Below are 18,737 nucleotides of genomic sequence, written 5' to 3'. Positions count from 1 at the left end.
ATTACCCTCCCCAGGGTTTGTTTTTGTTGCTTTTTGTAGATTATACCTCTGTGTTTAATGCTTTTCTAAACTATTTTATAAAGTCTGTTTTCTTTGTCATGTGTGATCTCTGAAGTTTGTGTTTACGTAGTTCATATTGTGTTTACGTAGTTTACATAGAATAAATGTCAACAGCCAAAAAAAGAAGAGGGACAGAGGAAGGGAGGGAGAGAGAGAGAGATAGAAAGAGAAAGAGAAACCTCTCCTGGTCTTTATGATTTTTTTCTGTGCTGGGGCACTCCTTCGATTCTTAGCTAGGCCATTTACAATTCCTGCTTTCACTGGAATTGAAAGCCTATCTTCCTCCTAACTCTTTCCTGAGCATGTGCCCTACTCTGATCAAGCTCATGGCTTTTGAAATCCTCCAGTATACATTGTTACTTTTGAATGCCCTAATTTCCAAACAAACAAACAAACAAAACAAAAACAAAAACAAGACTCCCTCCCTAACTTTTCCTTCCAGACTTTCAATGCCTTTTTGTATACCTCAACCATAATCTCTTGCCCCAAGTAGCTGTGAGTTGTTCATTTACCTTACAGTGTTTTCGAGGAATATCTGCAATTTCTCTACCCTGAATGAGTTCAAGTTTCTGTGCTGAATGAGTCCAAGTTAAGTGAAGCAAAGACAAGTAACATATGCCAGTACTTCTGAGAGACTCTTTTTTTTTTTCCTTTGTATGCTGTATGGCGGGGGTCACACTTCATTCTTTTTCCATGTGAGTATCCCCTTATTGCAGCACCATTTGTTAAATTTTGTTTGTTTTGTTTTACTTCATTCATTTGTTTGTTTGGGAAGTGCATGGGCCAGGAACCAAATCCAGGTCTTCTGCATGGCAGGTGAGAATTCCACCACTCATCTACCCTCACAGCCCCTGAAAGACTGTTGTTAGGTTAGAATAAACAAACACAACTGTTTGTCAATCAGGTCTGCTATACTTCCTTTGGAACTAAGGATCAGGGTCCCACATTGAGAAAATGGGCTCACGTCTTCAAGACTAGTGTTGATCCAGCAACAGGTATAGGGAATAAATAAATAAAAATGCCATAATATCATTTTTAAGTTGCCATTTTCTTGATTCAATATTCACATGCTTGCTGTTAACTTCAGACTGTCCTTAAGAATTCTGCAAGAGTTGATTCTGAGGGCTTGTGCTTGATTTTTTTATATTTCTATGGAAGGGTGGGTGCTTGGATATGTCTCCTCTACAGACATCCACATAAATGAAAAAAAAAACACAGATTTTTGTATGACAAACTGCATTATTAGTCAGTTTGCAATATTCTCCAATTTACTGTGATCCATAGAACTAGTATTATGTTGTTTAATTTCCAACTATTTGGACTTTTTTAGGTATATTATTAATAATTTTTAATTTAATTTCATTTGGGCTCAAGAACTTCCTCTATATGATTTCAATCTTTTCAAATTTATTGAGATTTGTTTTACTGTCCTTTTATACAATCATATAATTTATATTTTTAAAATAATCTTTAAGGTTATTATTATTATTATTATTGGCATGGGCAGGTTCCAGAAATTGAACCCAGCCACCATTGCACTGCCCAAGGTTAATTTTTAGTACACATAATTTTGCATTTAGAACATGTAAAATATGGGGAATTCATTAAACATCCATTGAGAGGGACGCAGTTGCAGTATATCAAGTGAACAGGTGGACTCTGTGTGGGATACCACCTTAGTCTCCCAGTCCAGAAATTTTTACTGGCAGATAATACACATGTCCTAAAGTAAGATGGCACAAGGAAAGTCTTCTCTGAAAACAGGACTAGCAGTAGGTCTTGGACATGAAGTGCAGATTGTACAATTTCTAGGCAATTTTGTGATCATAGGTCTTTAGTGAGAAGATGCCAAATATGGGAAGTGTGGGTATGAGATGAATGACTTATGGCACCAGCGTGTTATATGGTACTGCAGGTGCAGGAGAGTGGGGCTGACTGTCCAGTCTTTACGCCAAATAGTAGGGAGTGTTTAGACATCATCCCTCTCACTTAGGAGTGGGTTTGAGGCACATAAGCAGTTGTTTCTGTAGCTCTGTGGACTAAAAACTGCTTGTACTCTGAAATCCAGCAAGTTGCACACCTGATTTAGATACTTTCTATTCTTATGTTACATGGGGTGCAAGCACCCCCTTCAACATCCCCTTTTCCTACCATTAGCAGGAAATAATATGCACTGGATATACAGGATGAACTTGAGCTAGCAGCATGCACCTGGTGCTCCAGGTAGTTTCTGGTCAGTAATAGCAAAGAGTAGAAACAAGTGCAAATTAGCTACATTAACACCACATCCTCTTCTGTTCAGGCTGGGCCTCTAGGGACAGGTGATTTTCCTCTGATTTATCAGAAGGAGTGATTTAAAAAAATATTATTATCCCTTAAATTAAACTCTATCAAGATTAAATCAATAAAATTCAGGCTATTTAAATTTTTTCCATAAATAAGAACATAGAGATACATAACCTTGTATTTTCTTCTCACTTCTGCTATTTTCTCTTCCATTTCTTCTGCTTTAAATTTGGTAAGGTGGAAAATAGCACCAATGTGATAAGCTTCCTTGTATAGTTGTTTAAGGTATTCATTATTTTTTGAATTCAGCTTCAACAAAGACTGTATTTCAGACTCATGATCTGCTTTTTTATTTATACTGTAAGAATGAAGCAAAAAGATTGATAAGATTATTCTAAAAAGAGTATGTATTGAGGGAAATATATTTATTAATGGAGAAAAGGCACAAGATCATATTTCAGGTTGCCAAAAAAAACCCACAAAATATCCAGACACTTAACTAAAATTTGGGTGCATAAAATATATCCTAAAATACCAGTTAGTTTTCTGTTTCTTTTATTGGTTACCACCAATTGCTGTGCCCAGTCTCAGAAGGAAAAGATCATCAATAAGAAAGATCTGGGGGCTTAGTTCTTTAGCTTTCAGAACATTCAAATTCCCTTCTTTACTCACCTCTACCAATCTTTTTGACCTCCACAGCTGTTCTTACCAGAGAACACTTGGAATGGAAGTGAATGGAAGAGTAAAGCCAAAGCATATACTAGAGCAGAGTTTCTTAACCTCAGTACAACTGGCATTTGGGACCAGATAATTCTTTGCTGTGGGGACTGTTCTGTGCATTATGTGATGTTTAACAGCGTCCTTGGCCTCTCACTAGAAGCCAGAAGTATTGCCTCAGTTGTGATAATTAAAAATGTCTATAGAAGTTGCCAAATGTCCCTTGCTAGGGGGCAAAACTCTCCTGATTGAGAACCACTTACCCAGAGCAATGATTCTCACCCAGCTGCACATCAAATCAGCTGGAAAACATTTAATAAGACTTCTCCAGAAATTCTGATTTAATTAGTCCGGGGTGAAGCTCCAGCATCACAATTGTGAAGCACCCCACGTGACTCTAATATGCAACTAGGATGAGAAATACTGATATTTATTGACTGGAGCACAATTTCTCAAACTTGAGTGTGCATAAGAATCACATGGAGCTTCCTACACCTCACCCCCAGATTAGGATTCAGTTGATGTGGTATGGACCTTAGAGCCAGCATTTCTAACAAGCTCCCAAGTGAAGCTGACAATGCCTGGCCACTGACCACATTTCTAGTAGCTGTGCTCAAGAGGAAATAGCCAGGGTGAATATGGAGGAGTACTTCTCTTTTAATAGAACACAGAGAAGGCTGGATTATTATGGCCAAGCCAGCCCCTGCTAAAGCAAGGCATAGAAACAACTGACAATGAGGCACTGATCCCTCATTCTTACTCATTTAAGTATAGGAGATAAGAATGGTGTAGAAACAAGAACAGACACATATTTAAGGCATGTGAGAGAACCTACAGGGGTATTCTACAACATGTTGCCTCTGTTAACATTTTACTGGTAAAAGGGAAACCTCATTGTTTTAAACATTTCAAAAATCACTGAATGTGTGTATCTCTCAGTGCAGCATTTTAAATCTATACTTATTTTGGAAAATGTTAGATTTGAGTCCCCAAAATTCAACCAACCTTTAGAATAGAATATACACGAGAAAAATCATGAGTAATATTTTAAAAATTATTTAGAACATTAGAATCATTTGGAAACTTTTTAGAAAGCATATGTGTAGCATCAAAGGAGAACTATACCCCACATGCAGCTCTCACCAAGAGACGAGTTTCAGCTTTATTGCAAACAAAGCAACACTTCTCTACCACATATTTTTTAGGATTAGGAAGTAATGTTTTAATCATTTATCCATTTTAAGATGATAGTTTTTACTTATATAAACACTTTACTGTGTTTCAATTATGGGTTAGGAAATTAGCTAAAAGCATTGAGGGTCTTGGTAACATATTTTTTTGCTATATAAAATAAAGAAAACTATGCTCTTGAATAAATTTAGGAACAGATTAATGATGGTAAACAAGAGATTCCTTCACCTTGTAACTACGAACAATTCCAAAGATACTTGCAGATAGGAATTAACAAATTAGGAAATGGATGGGGCAGGCATGGGGCTATCATAAGAGGGTCTCAAGTTCAATCTGAATCTCAGAAGAATGAATACTTTTCTATTTAGCATAATATGACCCCAATATCCCAGATAACTAATAACCCAAAGAAGGTGTATGAACCTCAATATCCAAAATGTAAATATTGAACATTCTGGCCATATTATCAACCCATCCTTTCTAATCATATATAAAATACCATGAGTTCAAGAATCATCAATTATAAGAAAAATTTACTCCATGAAAAAGAGATCCAAAACTCAACAACAACCATAGAAACCCAATCACTAAGGAAAAAAGAGTTAATAGAGGGAAAAAATGAAGGCATGTGTATGATTATAACATTCAGAGAAATATGGACACAGAGAAATATCAGACCGCTATGGAAAAGAGACAGATATGTTTCCTGTCAAGATGAAACAGCAAGTACACACTTTGTAGTACCACATTTGCCCAAAATACATGGCAATGAGACAGAATGTAGAAGAAAATACAAACAAGACATAGCTAGAGTCACAGGTAAGATAATCATCACTGTAGAATAGAAATGGAGCGGAAAAGCAAAGCAGGAGTGGAGGAGAAGTGGTAGGAAACTGGCCAAAGGTATTCCACCCAAATGGTTGACCAGGGCCAGATTCACAGCTTCGCAATGTGAGGTGCCCATGCCTGTGAAGGACCCACTGACTGGTACTATAGGTTTACAGAAAGCTAGGAGCTAGGGTGTTGGGAAGGCAAAGAATCTGCTACCAAGAATTAAACCAAGCAGCCTACCGTATCAATAATGGCATTAATGATATCACCATTATCATCTTAGAACAGGAACTAGAAAAGAACATTATAAATGGCAGACTTTGAAGACTAGTGAATTTGGATCTAGAGGGTTCAGGTAGCTACAAATGGGAAGATATGAGTAAGAATGTGGGGGGGTGGGTGGGGGGTATAAAGAGAGAGAAAACAAAGAGATGTTCTTACTCAGAATGGGAGACAAAAAAAAAAAAAAGGCATACAACACATTAAGGAATATATTATTATCAAAGGTCCAGCAATTATAACATGAGTCTACTCTAGGTGATATTAGCTTTATGAAATATTTTGCCAAAAACACTTAAAATAAACATATTCAAAATGCTCAAAGATCTGAGATGAAAGAAAAATGCATAATCGTAAGAAGAAATTGACAAATCAACCATAATACCCCTATCCAATCTCACAGGCCAGGAAATATAAAGAAGATGTATGTAACAAAAGTACAGCTGAAAAATCTCCAGTACTAACAACCAACATGAGTCATGTATGAATTATCCAACTGAAAAGTCCCACTTATGGCTGTACTGGGTAAATTACACACAGATACACACACACAAAATACACACACACACACACACACCTGGACAGAGAGTAGTGGAATTTTAGTATAAAGAGAAAATTCTAAAAGCTCTTAGAGAAAAAAGTTTATCCACAAACAAATAATTGTCATCAGATGACTTACCAAGCAATACTACATGAAAGGAACAATGAAAAATATCTTTAAATTAATGAGAAAAATTGAACTTGCTTCTAGAATCTGTTCATTTGAGAAAAGCCCAATTGAAATGGGTTAAATAGAAAATGGGAGGTGAGTTCATGGAAACAGGAGTACTGTCTATTCAGGAAGATTTCTATAAGACATAGAAGGGTGGGGGTGGGATGCAGGGCTAAGGTTGATTTTGTGTTTGCTTATTTGTAAAAGAAGCAATATTATATAATGTTCATCTGCTATTAAATTACACAGAAATTATAATGATTCGTGGGAAAGAGAAGATCATTGTAAATGCAAAGCTTCTGATTGTGTAAGAGTATGGCATTCACTTCAGAAGTACATAGGTAATGGACATGCCCACATACAGTATTATTTTATTGTAAAAGAAGGGAAGATTACATGAAAATGAATGCAGATGAACTAGTAAGAGGAAGAGCTGCTTCTCATTTGATTGTACCTATATACACTATGAATTATAAGGGGAGATCATTAGCTTAAAATGAGTGGGGTGTGGGTGTCAGGATTGACCAGAGGGTGAAGATGTGAAACTGAGTTGTCCAGAGATTTCTTGGGAGTACTGAATATCACTTGAGATTTGTGAATGTAGTAGTTAACTTCTACACAGAAGCAAGTTTCTTGTCATGCTAATGCAGCCTAACCATAAGGGCCTCTAATTGGCCCAACCCATTGATCTTTGAGCGTGCCTAGCAGTATTTTTTCACATGGTCATATATTTTTAAATAAAGTCAGCAAAAAATAAGATATTTTAACTACAATTGGTTTAACATCATTCTATTAGGATGTACATGTGTCAGTGGTGTTAAAGTGGCTGTGGGTATTTTGTATTCATACTCCTGTATTCTTTTTTATAAAGAGAGCCCACATTCTGTAAGCTTTAGAGCCCACCAAACCAGGAACCACTTATGGTAAGAAAAATTAGCACATTTCTATTTCACTTTAGCCATGTCCAGATGCTTGTATCCTGATATCTATAGTTGAGGAGGTTTTTTTTGAGAGAGACAAGGTGTTATTTAAAGAATGATTATTTTGATAGAATATAATTATGTTTTGTAAGAAAGGAAGACTAGACAAGAATGTGGGATAGACACATGGAGTAGGGATGGTAGAATGGTCAACTTAAAGTGTCACACAACTTTTGCAGTGTGAGTTCTAGTGATGTAAGTAAACTGGGAAGAGAGTTGCTAGCAGTCAGAGAATGGATGTGCTTAAAATTAAGTTCAGGAGGTGTTTCCATCATCAGATATGACAGGATCTGGGACAAAACTATAGGAGAGAGTGGCTGGGGTACGATAGAAGACAAGGATGTTGGGGATGTGAAAGTCTAAGAACCAAGAGTCTCTGTTATGGCACAAACTGAAATGTGCCATAACACACAGGAATGGGGAGAGAAACAAATTCAGGTTTCATTTGCATCTGCAGAGATAAAGAATAGAAATGGCGAGAGAAATTTATTTGTAATATTTAAATTTCTTGATAAAAAGGTCTTAAGTAGGTTCACATATGGGTGAGTAGTTAATTTTGAATGATGCATGTATAGTTTTTAATATGTTCTTTTTAATAGCTGAAAAATTAAAACTATAAAATAGTTTAAGAATATCTATTCAAAAGCTTGCTGTGGAATGCTGAAAAAATCATATTCTACTCTCACGTGAAGTAACTCAAATTAATAGACTGGTGAGATACAGCTAAATGGGTATGAAAAACACAGTACCCTGTGGATTCATTCTAAGCATTCCAGGTTATTTAACAACTTCAATAATATTCTAATTGCTACCTCTACAAATAAATCATCATCCTGTTAACTCTTAACAAATACTTTCATAAAATATAACAATATATCTTTATGGTGCTCAATAGCTTTTTGCTCATTTCCCTCGATTATACAACCCCATCTTTGGATCACTGCAGTTACAATGGCATTGTATTGCTTGAGATAAAATAGAGCATTAGAAGAAGACATTCAGAATATTTTGAAATCTTGGATGTAAGAAAATGGCTCAATAGAAATTCAAACCATACATTTAACTTCAAGCAAACTAAATCCAAATTAACCTATTTCAAATCATCTCTAAACAAGTTCATTTTCCTTGACTTAAGCTTTTGAAGCCTGCCTATCATGTGAATAAGCAATCAAATGAAATTTTTGTTCAAGTAACATGTTCCCAAAGTGAAAGGTCCATTTCAAATGGATGCTGGTTGGTTTGAAAGACAAAATTATACATTGCTAGCACAAGGTGAACAAGCATCATCATCATTATTCTCAAAAGGTCTAGTATTTGTGTGCACAGAGCACTGAACACAGTCTGTTAACAAGCATGGCATTTATCTTTTAATGCTGTCAGTTTTAAGGTGGACTAGATCACATATTGACTTAGTTACATGACTTATACAAACATCGCAAATAGTAGTGGAATGGTGTACAGTGGGGAAATGGTGTTCTAGTGGAATCTTAGTGTATGCAGAACTAAGTATCAGTGATTTGCTTTTAAAAAATTTTCAGTTTTTATCTTAAGGAAAAAGAAAAGCTGGGACTTTGGGGCATGTGATTCAGGTGAGTGGTAGAATATAAAGGGAAAAAAAAATAAGAGAGCGAGAGAGTAGAAAGAATAAACTTCTAAGAAAAGCAAGGCTATAACCAAATGTAGGGAGAGAGAAATAGTAAAGCAATAAACTTTGACAGTTTTGTAGTCAGGAAGTGTCAGATATACAATCTGCTGTAATATGTCAGAAATAGGAGCCAAGACTTGTCCAGTGATGGAGAGGAGTTGGTGGTGTTAAGCGGAAAGAGCATAAGTTTTGGAGTTAGACAGACTTGCATTCATATTCTGATGGCTCCTCCTGTAATTGTGGTGATAGTTTCATATACAATTTCCTTATCTGTAATATTGGCATAAAAATACCTACCAAGCTGTAAATAAAGATTAAATTTATATAAATTGAGGGCACTATATACACAGTACTTACCCATATTGAATAACACATACAGTTGATTCAAAAATAGTTTTTTAATTTAAAAAGTATATAACAATAGCATGCATCTTGATTTTGTGCTATCTGGTTTCATGAAGAAGAAGACAATGAGAGAAAAAGTAAGAAAGACAAATATAAAAAAGGTACATAAGAGAGGTAAGACACATAATAGATATGACATTGAAATATACATAAAGGAGAAAAGGGGCACAAAGATACTGAAGCAAAAAATGAACTAAGGATGAAAAACTTTTATATTAAGCTCTCTGTAATTTATTATGCCATTAATTTGACACTTATTGAGGAAAAGCCAACATATCTGCAAGGAGCTCAGCCTAGAGGAAGCAATTAATAAACGAACCAACACTAATTGTATATAGCATGGTAAGTGCTAGAAGAGAAGCATATGGGGCCAGAGAGAGTTAGTTAAACAGATACTTGTTGAGCATTGATTACATGTCAAGCCCTGTGTTTTTGCATACAAAGTTGAATTAAAACAACAGTTTTTATACTCTTATGAAGGAAAAAAGACATGAAAAACTGATTCCCATGCTACTAAGTACAATAATGGAAGCAGCAGTGGAAGCACTTGATCCACCTTGATTTGGAGATGGAGGAACTAAGAAGGGAAGTTTCTGAGAAAAGATGGTATCCAAGCTGTTATATGAATTATCAATTAATAAGATTAAACCTTAAAAAAAAAAAGAAGAGTATTCCAATCAGAGGAATATCAGGATATCAGAAACCAAGAACGGGAAGCTTACAATATGAGTTTGGGGGGTTCAAGGGTAGTTCAGTGGTAGAATTCTCGCCTGCCATGAGGGAGACCTGGGTTCTATTCCCAGCCCATGCACTCCCCTACCCCCAAAACAAACAAAAAAGCACACACACACACGCAAAAAAAAAAAAAAAAACAAAACCCAAAATTCAACAAATAGTGCTGAAATAAGAGGATACTCATATGGAAAAACAATGAAACGTGACCCCCGCCACACAGCATTCAAAACAAGAAACAACATGAGTTTGGAGACCCAAGCACTTTAATAGGCCTCAAACGTAAAGGTCAAGGAAGGGAATGATAAGAGATGAGGTGATAGATTAATGGAATGCATCCATGATTTTGTGTGGTGTTTATCTGAAGTTTATTCCTGTAGAGAACATCTGAGTAGGATCATTTTTTAATGAGAATTTCTTGGTTAGGGGATTCCAACTCCAGACGCATGTTATAAATTAAAACACCAAATGAGGTTGTGTCCCGAACTCATACCATATATAAAAATTAACTCAAAGATCTAAATATAAGAGCTAAAACTATAAAAGTCTTAGAAAAAAATACAGGAGTAAATCATGACCTTGGATTTGGCACTGCATTGTTAGATAGCACCAGCAACAAAATAATTAATATATTAATTGCATTTAATAAAAGTTAAATACTGTTGTGCATAAAGAACATTTTAAAGAAAATGAAAAGACAACATATAGAACATGTGAAAACCATCTATGTGATAAAGTCCATATCCAGAAACAATAAAGAACTCTTACAGCCCAACTACAAAGAGACCAACAATTGCTTACAAAAATGAGAAAAAGGACTTGAAATGACATTTCTCCAAAGAAGATAAAGAAATGGCCAATAGGCAATGGAAAGATGCTCAACATCATTAGTCATTATCAAGAAAATGCCAATCAAAACTACTATAAGATACTACTTCATATCTATTACAATGACTTTAATTAAAAAAGAAAAAAAAAAGACTGAGTGCAGTAGATTGAATTGTGTCCCCCAGGAAAAAGTATCATGTTATTAATCTTAATCCACTGCAGTGAGTGTGAACCTATTGTAAAGTGCGGACATATGAATCAGGATGGATCTTAATCTTGTTACCAGAGATCTTATAGACCAGGCTACAGAGAGAAAGCCACATGGAAGTCAATGGAACCTAGAAAAGGAAGAAGATGCTGCCTTGTGCATTGCAATGTGCCAGAAAAGCCAAGGATTGAGGTCTACAGCCAACCCGAGAATACCACAGTCTTCACAGAGAAAGCATCACTTTGCTGACCCTTGATTTTGGGCTTCTTCTAGTCTTAAAACCATGAACCAATAAATTACCATTGTTGAAGTCAACCCACGTGTATGGTATTTGTTTTAGCAGAAACTAGAGTGATGTGGAGAAATTGGAACCTTCATACATTGTTGTTGGGAAAGTAAAATAGTTCAGCTGCTGTAGTTGGATGGTTTGAAAAATAGTTAAAATTGTAATGTCACCAAGTAAGTCCACTTCTAGATATATACCCAAAACAACTGAAAATAGATACTCAAACAAATCCATATGCATGAATATTCACAGCAGCACTATTCATGATAACCAAAAGGTAACAGACCATCATCAATTAAATGAATAAACAAATTTTGGTATAATCATACAATGAAATATTATTCAACCATAAAAATGAATTAAGTACTGATACATGCTACACTGTGGACGACCTTGAAAACGTAAGGGTAAGTGAAAGAAGCTGGGCAGAAAAGATCTCATTATATGATTCCTTTTATATAAAATAACAAGAATAAATAAATCCATAAAAACAAAATGAAGATTGCTCCTTGCCAAGGGCTAGACTGAGGAATTAATGGGTAGATCTGCTTAATGGGTACAGGGTTTCTTTGAAGATGATGAAAATAATTTGGAAGTAGGTAGAAATAATGGCTGCATAACATTGTGAATGCACTAAATGCTGATGAATCATTTACTTTAAAATTAATTTTATGTTATGTGAACTTCACCTCAAAACAAAAAAAGGGCTTCTGGGCCAAGATGGCGGCTTAGCAATGTGTGCGTTTCAGTTCATCCTCCAGAACAACTAGTAAATAACCAGAAACAATACAGAACAGTTCCTGGGGCCACATCAGTGACCAGACACAACAGCAGACCCCAGTCTAGATCAGCTGGACTGGCTGTGAGCACCCCCAGAACCATGAGTTCCCCAAGACACGGCGGTTGGCGCCCCTCCCCCACAGCTGCTTCCCAGAGCGGATAGGAAAGAAACTTTACCAGCAGCAGGGGCTGAGCCCAACCAAATGCCAATTGTGGAATTAATTAACAAATTCTGACTACTAAAAATAGGCCCCCACCTCAGGTGAACCTGGTCAAAGTGGAGGTTGCTCATTTTTGCCCTGGGGCTAAGGGGGCAGGGCTGACAGAAAAACGAAAAAAAAAAGAAGGAAACAGAGGTTTTAGTGGCTGTGTTTCTACAAAGGCTTGATGCCTTTGGATACAGTGGCAGGGCTCCTCAGGCTGCAACTGCTCCAGGCATAGGCAGAAACAAACTCATTTTGAGGGCTTGTCTGGAACCTCTGCCTTCCCCAGGGGAAGGGTGAAGCCCAACTCAGATGGAATCCCTCCCTCATGGAATTCAGACACCAGGGCTTTGTAATTTGAAGCCATTAAAACCAGCCTACAATCTCTCCTATGTCTCCACCACACCCCCAGAGGGAGAGTCTTCCAAAGCATCACCTTATGCTGGTGGGACCTGCAGGCACACAAGCACCACATACTGGGCAGGATAAGAAAAACAGAGCCCAGAGACTTCACAGGAAAGTCTATCAACCTGCTGGGTCTCATCCTCAGGGAAAACCGACACAGGAGACTCTTTCCTCCTGAAAGGAGGCCAGTTTGGTCTGGGAAAATCCAGCTGGGGTCTATAATACCTACGTAGACCCTCCTCAGGGTGGGGGGGGAAAGACACCGTACAAGCAGGGTTGCTGGTTTGAAAGGAAGTATGCCCCCTAAGAAAAGCCATGTTTTAATATAAATTCCATTTCATAAAGGTAGAATAATCCCTATTCAATACTGTATATTTGAAACTGTAATGAGATTGTCTCCCTGGTTGATGTGATTTAGTCAAGAATGGTTGTTAAACTGGATTAGGGGATGACATGTCTCCCCACATTTGAGTGGGTCTTGATTAGTTTCTGAAGTCCTATAAAAGAGGAAACATTTTGGAGAATGAGAGATTCAGAGAGAGCAGCACCACGAGGCAGAGTCCACCAACCAGAGACCCTTGGAGATGAAGAAGGAAAACGCCTCCCGGGGAGCTTCATGAAACCAGAAGCCAGGAGAGAAAGCTAGCAGATGACGCCGTACTCGCCATGTACCCTTCCAGCCAAGAGAGAAGCCCTGACTGTGTTCGCCATGTGCCTTCTCACTTGAGAGAGAAACCCTGAACTTCACTGGCCTTCTTGAACCAAGGTATCTTTCCCTGGATGCCTTTGACTGGACATTTCTATAGACTTGTTTTAATTGGGACATTTTCTCAGCCTTAGAACTGTAAACTAGCAACTCATTAAATTCCCCTTGTTAAAAGCCATTCCGTCTCTGGTATATTGCATTCTGGCAGCTAGCAAACTAGAACACAGGGCAAGAAATGAGAAAACAAGAACTGAAAAATTCTCCTCTGTTAAACAAAACCTAAGCTAGAGGTCCAGAAAAAGCTGAACTAAATGTCAAAGAATAGAGAGACAACAAATTCATCCAGCAAGAAAACCTTAGGTAAAAGAAGTGAAAGCAATCTCCAGAACAAACCAATTAAGGTAATTAAATGCCTAGCCACCAGCAAAAAATAACAAATCACACTAGGAAAATTGAAGATATGGCCCAGTCAAAGGAACAAACCAACAATTCAAATGAGGTACAGGAGCTGAAACATTTAATTCAGAATATAAGAACAGACCTGGAAAACCTCATCAAAAACCAAATCAATGAATTGAGGGAGGATATAAAGAAGGCAAGGAATGAACAAAAAAGAAGAAATCGAAAGTCTGAAGAAACAAATCACAGAACTTATGGGAATGAAAGGCACGGTAGAAGAGATGAAAAAAACAATGGAAACCTACAATGGTAGATTTCGAGAGGTAGAACATACAATTAGTGAACTGGAGGATGGAACTTCTGAAATCTGACAAGAAAAAGAAAATATAGGGAAAAAATGGAAAAATATGAGCAGGAACTCAGGGAATTGAAGGACAATATGAATGCACGATATACATGTTGTGGGTGACCCAGAAGGAGAAGAGAAGGGAAAAGGAGGAGAAAAACTAATGGAGGAAATTATCACTGAAAATTTCCCAACTCTTATGAAGGACTTAAAATTACAGATCCAAGAAGTGCAGCGTACCCCAAGACATTTACTAATCAGAATATCAGAGTTCAAAGAGAAAGAGAGAATCTTGAAAGCAGCAAGTGAACAGCAATCCATCACATACAAGGGAAGCCCAATAAGACTATGTGTAGATTTCTCAATAGAAACCATGGAGGCAAGAAGACAGTGGGATGATATATTTAAATTATTAAAAGAGAAAAACTGCCAACCAAGAATTCTCTATCTAGCAAAATTGTCCTTCAAAAATGAGGGAGAAATTAAAACATTTTCAGACAAAAAATCACTGAGAGAATTCATGACTAAGAGACCAGCTCTGCAAGAAACACTAAAGGGAGCACTAGAGACAGATACGAAGGCAGAAGAGAGAGGTGTGGAGAAGAGTGTAGAAAGGAAGACCATGAGTAAAGGTAAAAAGAAGGAAAATTAGAAGCATATATAAAAGCCAAATAGGCAAAATGGTAGAGGAGGGTACTGCCCGGGCAGTAATAACACTGATGTTGATGGATTAAGCTTCCCAATCAGGGGACATGGACTGGCAGAATGGATTAGGGAACGGGACCCATCTATATGCTGTCTCTAGTCAAAGGACATGAGGGCAAGGACACAAACGGACATTTGCACACCAATGTTTATAGCAGCATTATTTACAAATGCAAAGAGATGGAAACAGCGAAAATATCCATCAACAGACAGGTGGCTAAACAAACTGTGGTATATACATATGATGGATTATTATGCAGCTGTAAGACAGAATAAAGTTATGAAGTATGTAACAACATGGATGGTCCTTAAGGACATTATGCTGAGTGAGATTAGCCAGAAACAAAAGGACAAATACTGTATGGTCTCACTGACAGTGAATAAACTTGGAATATTTCATTGGTAACAGAGACCATCAGGAGATAGAAATAGGGTAAGATATTGGGTAATTGGAGCTGAAAGGATACAGATTGTGCAACAGGACTGAAGGTAAAAACTCAGAAATGGACAGCACAATACTACCTAACTGTAATACAATTATGTTAAAACACTGAATGAAGCTGAATGTGAGAATGATGGAGGAGGGCTGGGGGCACAAATGAAATCAGAAAGATAGACGATAAAGATTGAGATGGTATAATCTAGGATTGCCTAGAGTGTATAATGACAGTGACTAAATGTACAAATTTAAAAAATGTTTTTGCATGAGGAAGAACAAAGGAATGTCATTACTGTAGGGTGCTGAAAATAAATGGTAATTAATATTTTAAAATTTCAACTTATGTGTGAGACTAAAGCAAAAAATGTTTATTTGGTATAAAATTTATATTCTGACTAGTGCATTTCCTAATATAACTTATGTAGATAGCTTGGTTAAACAATATAAGTACATGGAGCCTTGGGTAGGACATGAGATTTTGTTGGTTTGTCCAGAGTGATGCCCCAATGAATCCCAGAGTGATGTGATCAGTGAGTGGAAAAGTATTTGCAAAGTCCCCTTTGGGGAATGGTGAGAATGGGGGAAAATTCAACCTTCCCAAGTTGAATTCTTGATATTCTCACAAGCAGTGTGGACACCAAAGCTATAGGCTGAGCCCCCAGTCTTGGGGTTTGTTCATATGAAACTTAACCCCACAAAGGATAGGTCAAGGCTACTTAAAATTACACCTAAGAGTCACCCCCAAGAGAACCTCTTTTGTTGCTCAGATGTGGCCTCTCTCTCCAGCTAACACAACAAGCAAACTCACCACCCTCCCCCTGTCTAAGTGGGACATGACTCCCAGGGGTGTGGACCTTCCTGGAAATGTGGGACAGAAATCCTGGAATGAGCTGAGACTCAGCATCAAGGGACTGACAAAATCTTCTCAACCAAAAGGGGAAAGAGTGAAATGAGACAAAGTGTCAATGGCTGATAGATTCCAAACAGAGTCAAGAGTTTATCCTGGAGGTTATTCTTACACATTGAGTAGATATCACCTTTTTATCCAAGAGGAAATGGAGAGGCTGGAGGGAACTGCCTGAAAATGTAGAGCTGTGTTCCAGTAGCCATGTTTCTTGATGATGATTATGTAATGGTGTAGCTTTCACAGTGTGACTGTGTGATTCTGAAAACCTTGTGTCTTATGCTCCTTTTATCTATCTTGTCAACAGATAAGTAGAACATATGAAATAAAAATAAATAATAGGGGGAACAAATGTTAAAATAAATTTAGTTTGAAATGCTAGTGATCAATGAAAGGGAGGAGTAAGGGGTATGGTGTGTATGGTTTTTTTTTCTGTTTTTGTTTTATTTTTCTGTTGTCTTTTTATTTCTTTTTCTGAATTGATGCAAATGTTCTAAGAAATGATCATGATGATGAATATGCAACTATGTGATGATATTGTGAATTACTGACTATATGTGTAGCCTGGAATGATCACATATTAAGAATGTTTGTGTTTCTTTCCTGTAATTTTAAAAAAAATTAATTATAAAATTAAAAAAAAAAACAAAAAAGCACATCACATTCAGTTCAACAACAAAAATAACTATTCTGCATTGTGAAAAGAAGACATTTAGTCAGTGAAACAGTTCTTGTTGATATTTGTATATGAAGATTGATAAAAAAGATGAGTCATGAAAACTCAGATTTCTGAGCCGAGATTACTTACTTGTTTAGGAGTTTCGTAGGGGAGGATTGGGGGTTGACTGAAGGAGAAATAATGATCGTATTAATTAAAGATTATTTTAAATTAAAAAAAATTGAATATATGAATCTATGTCAAATAGGAGATGAGATGAATGTTATCAAACTTCCCCTAAGATTATTTTTCATTATTATGATTTTCCTAAAGGGATCCAGAATGATCAAAGAACCAAATAAAATTTAAGTTAATGGCAAAAATAACACCACCATATCACCCCAGGGACACAAATTGTAGAGGTTTATTATTATAATAGATATGCTATATAAGAATAAAGATTTCATTTGCAGAATTACCTTTCATTGATGTGATCTGCTAAAATTTCAATATCCTTCCCAAATTTTCTATTTTCTTCCATCAATTGCATATATATTATCGTAAGATCTGAAAGATCTTTTGAAACATTAGTTAGCTGTGTGTCCCATGTGGATTTCTTTAAAGAAAATAAAACAAAAGAATCATTTATCAACATTTATTTGTCTCCTAAAGGGAAAAAGAGATAATGAAAATTATTTTGGTTATATAAGTTAGTATTTGGATTGAGGAATAGAGCTCTGTTGTGGAAGGAGGGACAGGACAACTTACTGTGGTATAAAAATCATTAAGTGCTTCCATATATTCATTTTCAAAAGTTTTCTTCTTCCAGGCTAATTGTTCATAAGCCCTTTTCAAATCATCTAGCTAGGAAAAAATTACACGAAAATAAGTGGATTATGGAACTTTCTATTCTTTTATAAACTAATAAATGATTACATTTCACTTTATGCAGCTACTACAACCTAATAAATATTGGTTAAAATAGTACAAAATAATACTATGAGCTCTTATGGAAATTGATGCAAAATTCTCAACAAAATATTGCAAATCTATTAGGTAATTAAATGATATATCATTATAAAATAGAACAAGTAGGTTATGTAAAAATTTATAAACATGCAATTTAAAATCATAATTCCTCACTTGAATACAATAGAGTAGAAAATAACATAAATGTGGCAACACTCATCAAAATAGCCATTTCATCAATTCAGCATCTAATCTCCATAATGTTTTTAACTAAGGAAAGGAGAAACTATACTAATATAATACAAGGAATGAATAGCAAATATTAAAATAGCTTGTGAAATGCTGAATGCTTCCTCATTGATTCCAGCGATGAGATCAGATTATCTTTATCTCCATTATTCATCATGTTTTGTGAAAGGCTTGCTAATTGACATTGGGTTAATGAAACCAAATGACTAATGTAAATCGATGAAAAACAGATAAAATTATCTCCAATTTTACAAGATATAATTGAATATCTAGGAAACCAAAGATTCTATATTTAAAACTACAATAAATGATTTTGATAAAATGGCTGGATTTACTAGTAAAAAAAATTAATAGCTTAATCTAAAAATAGTAATAATCTGTTAAAAAATTAGCTACAATACTTCAAAAGTATTGTCAAAATATAAAATAGTTTGGAAAAAATTCAACACAAAAGGAAAGTTTATATAAAGCAAATACAAATTCTTATTAAAAAGCCTAAATCAAGATGCACAAGAAAAAAATGATATGAAGGTATAATACATTATAATGTATCTTGTCCACAAATTAATATATAAATATAATGCAATGACTATTCCTTTCTGAGTAGGAGAAAATGAAGTCCATATGGAAGAAATGTATGTGAGAATAGTCAGGAAATATGAGAAAAATAAAATTAATGTTGAAAATTTGCTACCAGATATTAAAATATATAACTGTATCAAAGAAGTATTTGTTTTTAGCATTATAATATATAAAGATAAGAGGGGGAAAAACTAAAGCCTAGAAACAGATCAGAATTTGAATATTAAACTAG

At 35.9% G+C, this 18,737-nt stretch overlaps 1 protein-coding gene across 12 annotated transcripts in view; it reads right to left on the bottom strand.

Moving 5' to 3' along the window:
• The window catches only part of CCDC178 (coiled-coil domain containing 178), a 477,106-nt gene that overhangs the window by 305,037 nt on the left and 153,332 nt on the right, over window positions 1-18,737 (bottom strand). For 11 of the 12 annotated variants that reach the window (XR_013165210.1, XM_077135675.1, XM_077135679.1 and 8 more), the window contains 3 exons: window positions 17,474-17,569; window positions 17,185-17,321; window positions 2,521-2,704 (listed from right to left, as the gene is read on the bottom strand). The exons of the other annotated variant lie outside the window; for it this stretch is intronic. Coding sequence is in view for 10 of the 11 variants with exons in the window: in XM_077135675.1 (XP_076991790.1) it covers window positions 2,521-2,704; window positions 17,185-17,321; window positions 17,474-17,569 (417 nt within the window). In the remaining variant the exon portion in view is untranslated. The remainder of the gene's footprint in view (window positions 1-2,520; window positions 2,705-17,184; window positions 17,322-17,473; window positions 17,570-18,737) is intronic. 12 annotated transcript variants of the gene reach the window in all.

Source organism: Tamandua tetradactyla, chromosome 18, assembly GCF_023851605.1.
Source record: "Tamandua tetradactyla isolate mTamTet1 chromosome 18, mTamTet1.pri, whole genome shotgun sequence".
NCBI classification, from domain to species: domain Eukaryota; kingdom Metazoa; phylum Chordata; class Mammalia; order Pilosa; family Myrmecophagidae; genus Tamandua; species Tamandua tetradactyla.
The sequence above is the reverse complement of the archived record's forward strand: the minus strand, read 5'-3'. Positions and strand labels throughout refer to the sequence as shown.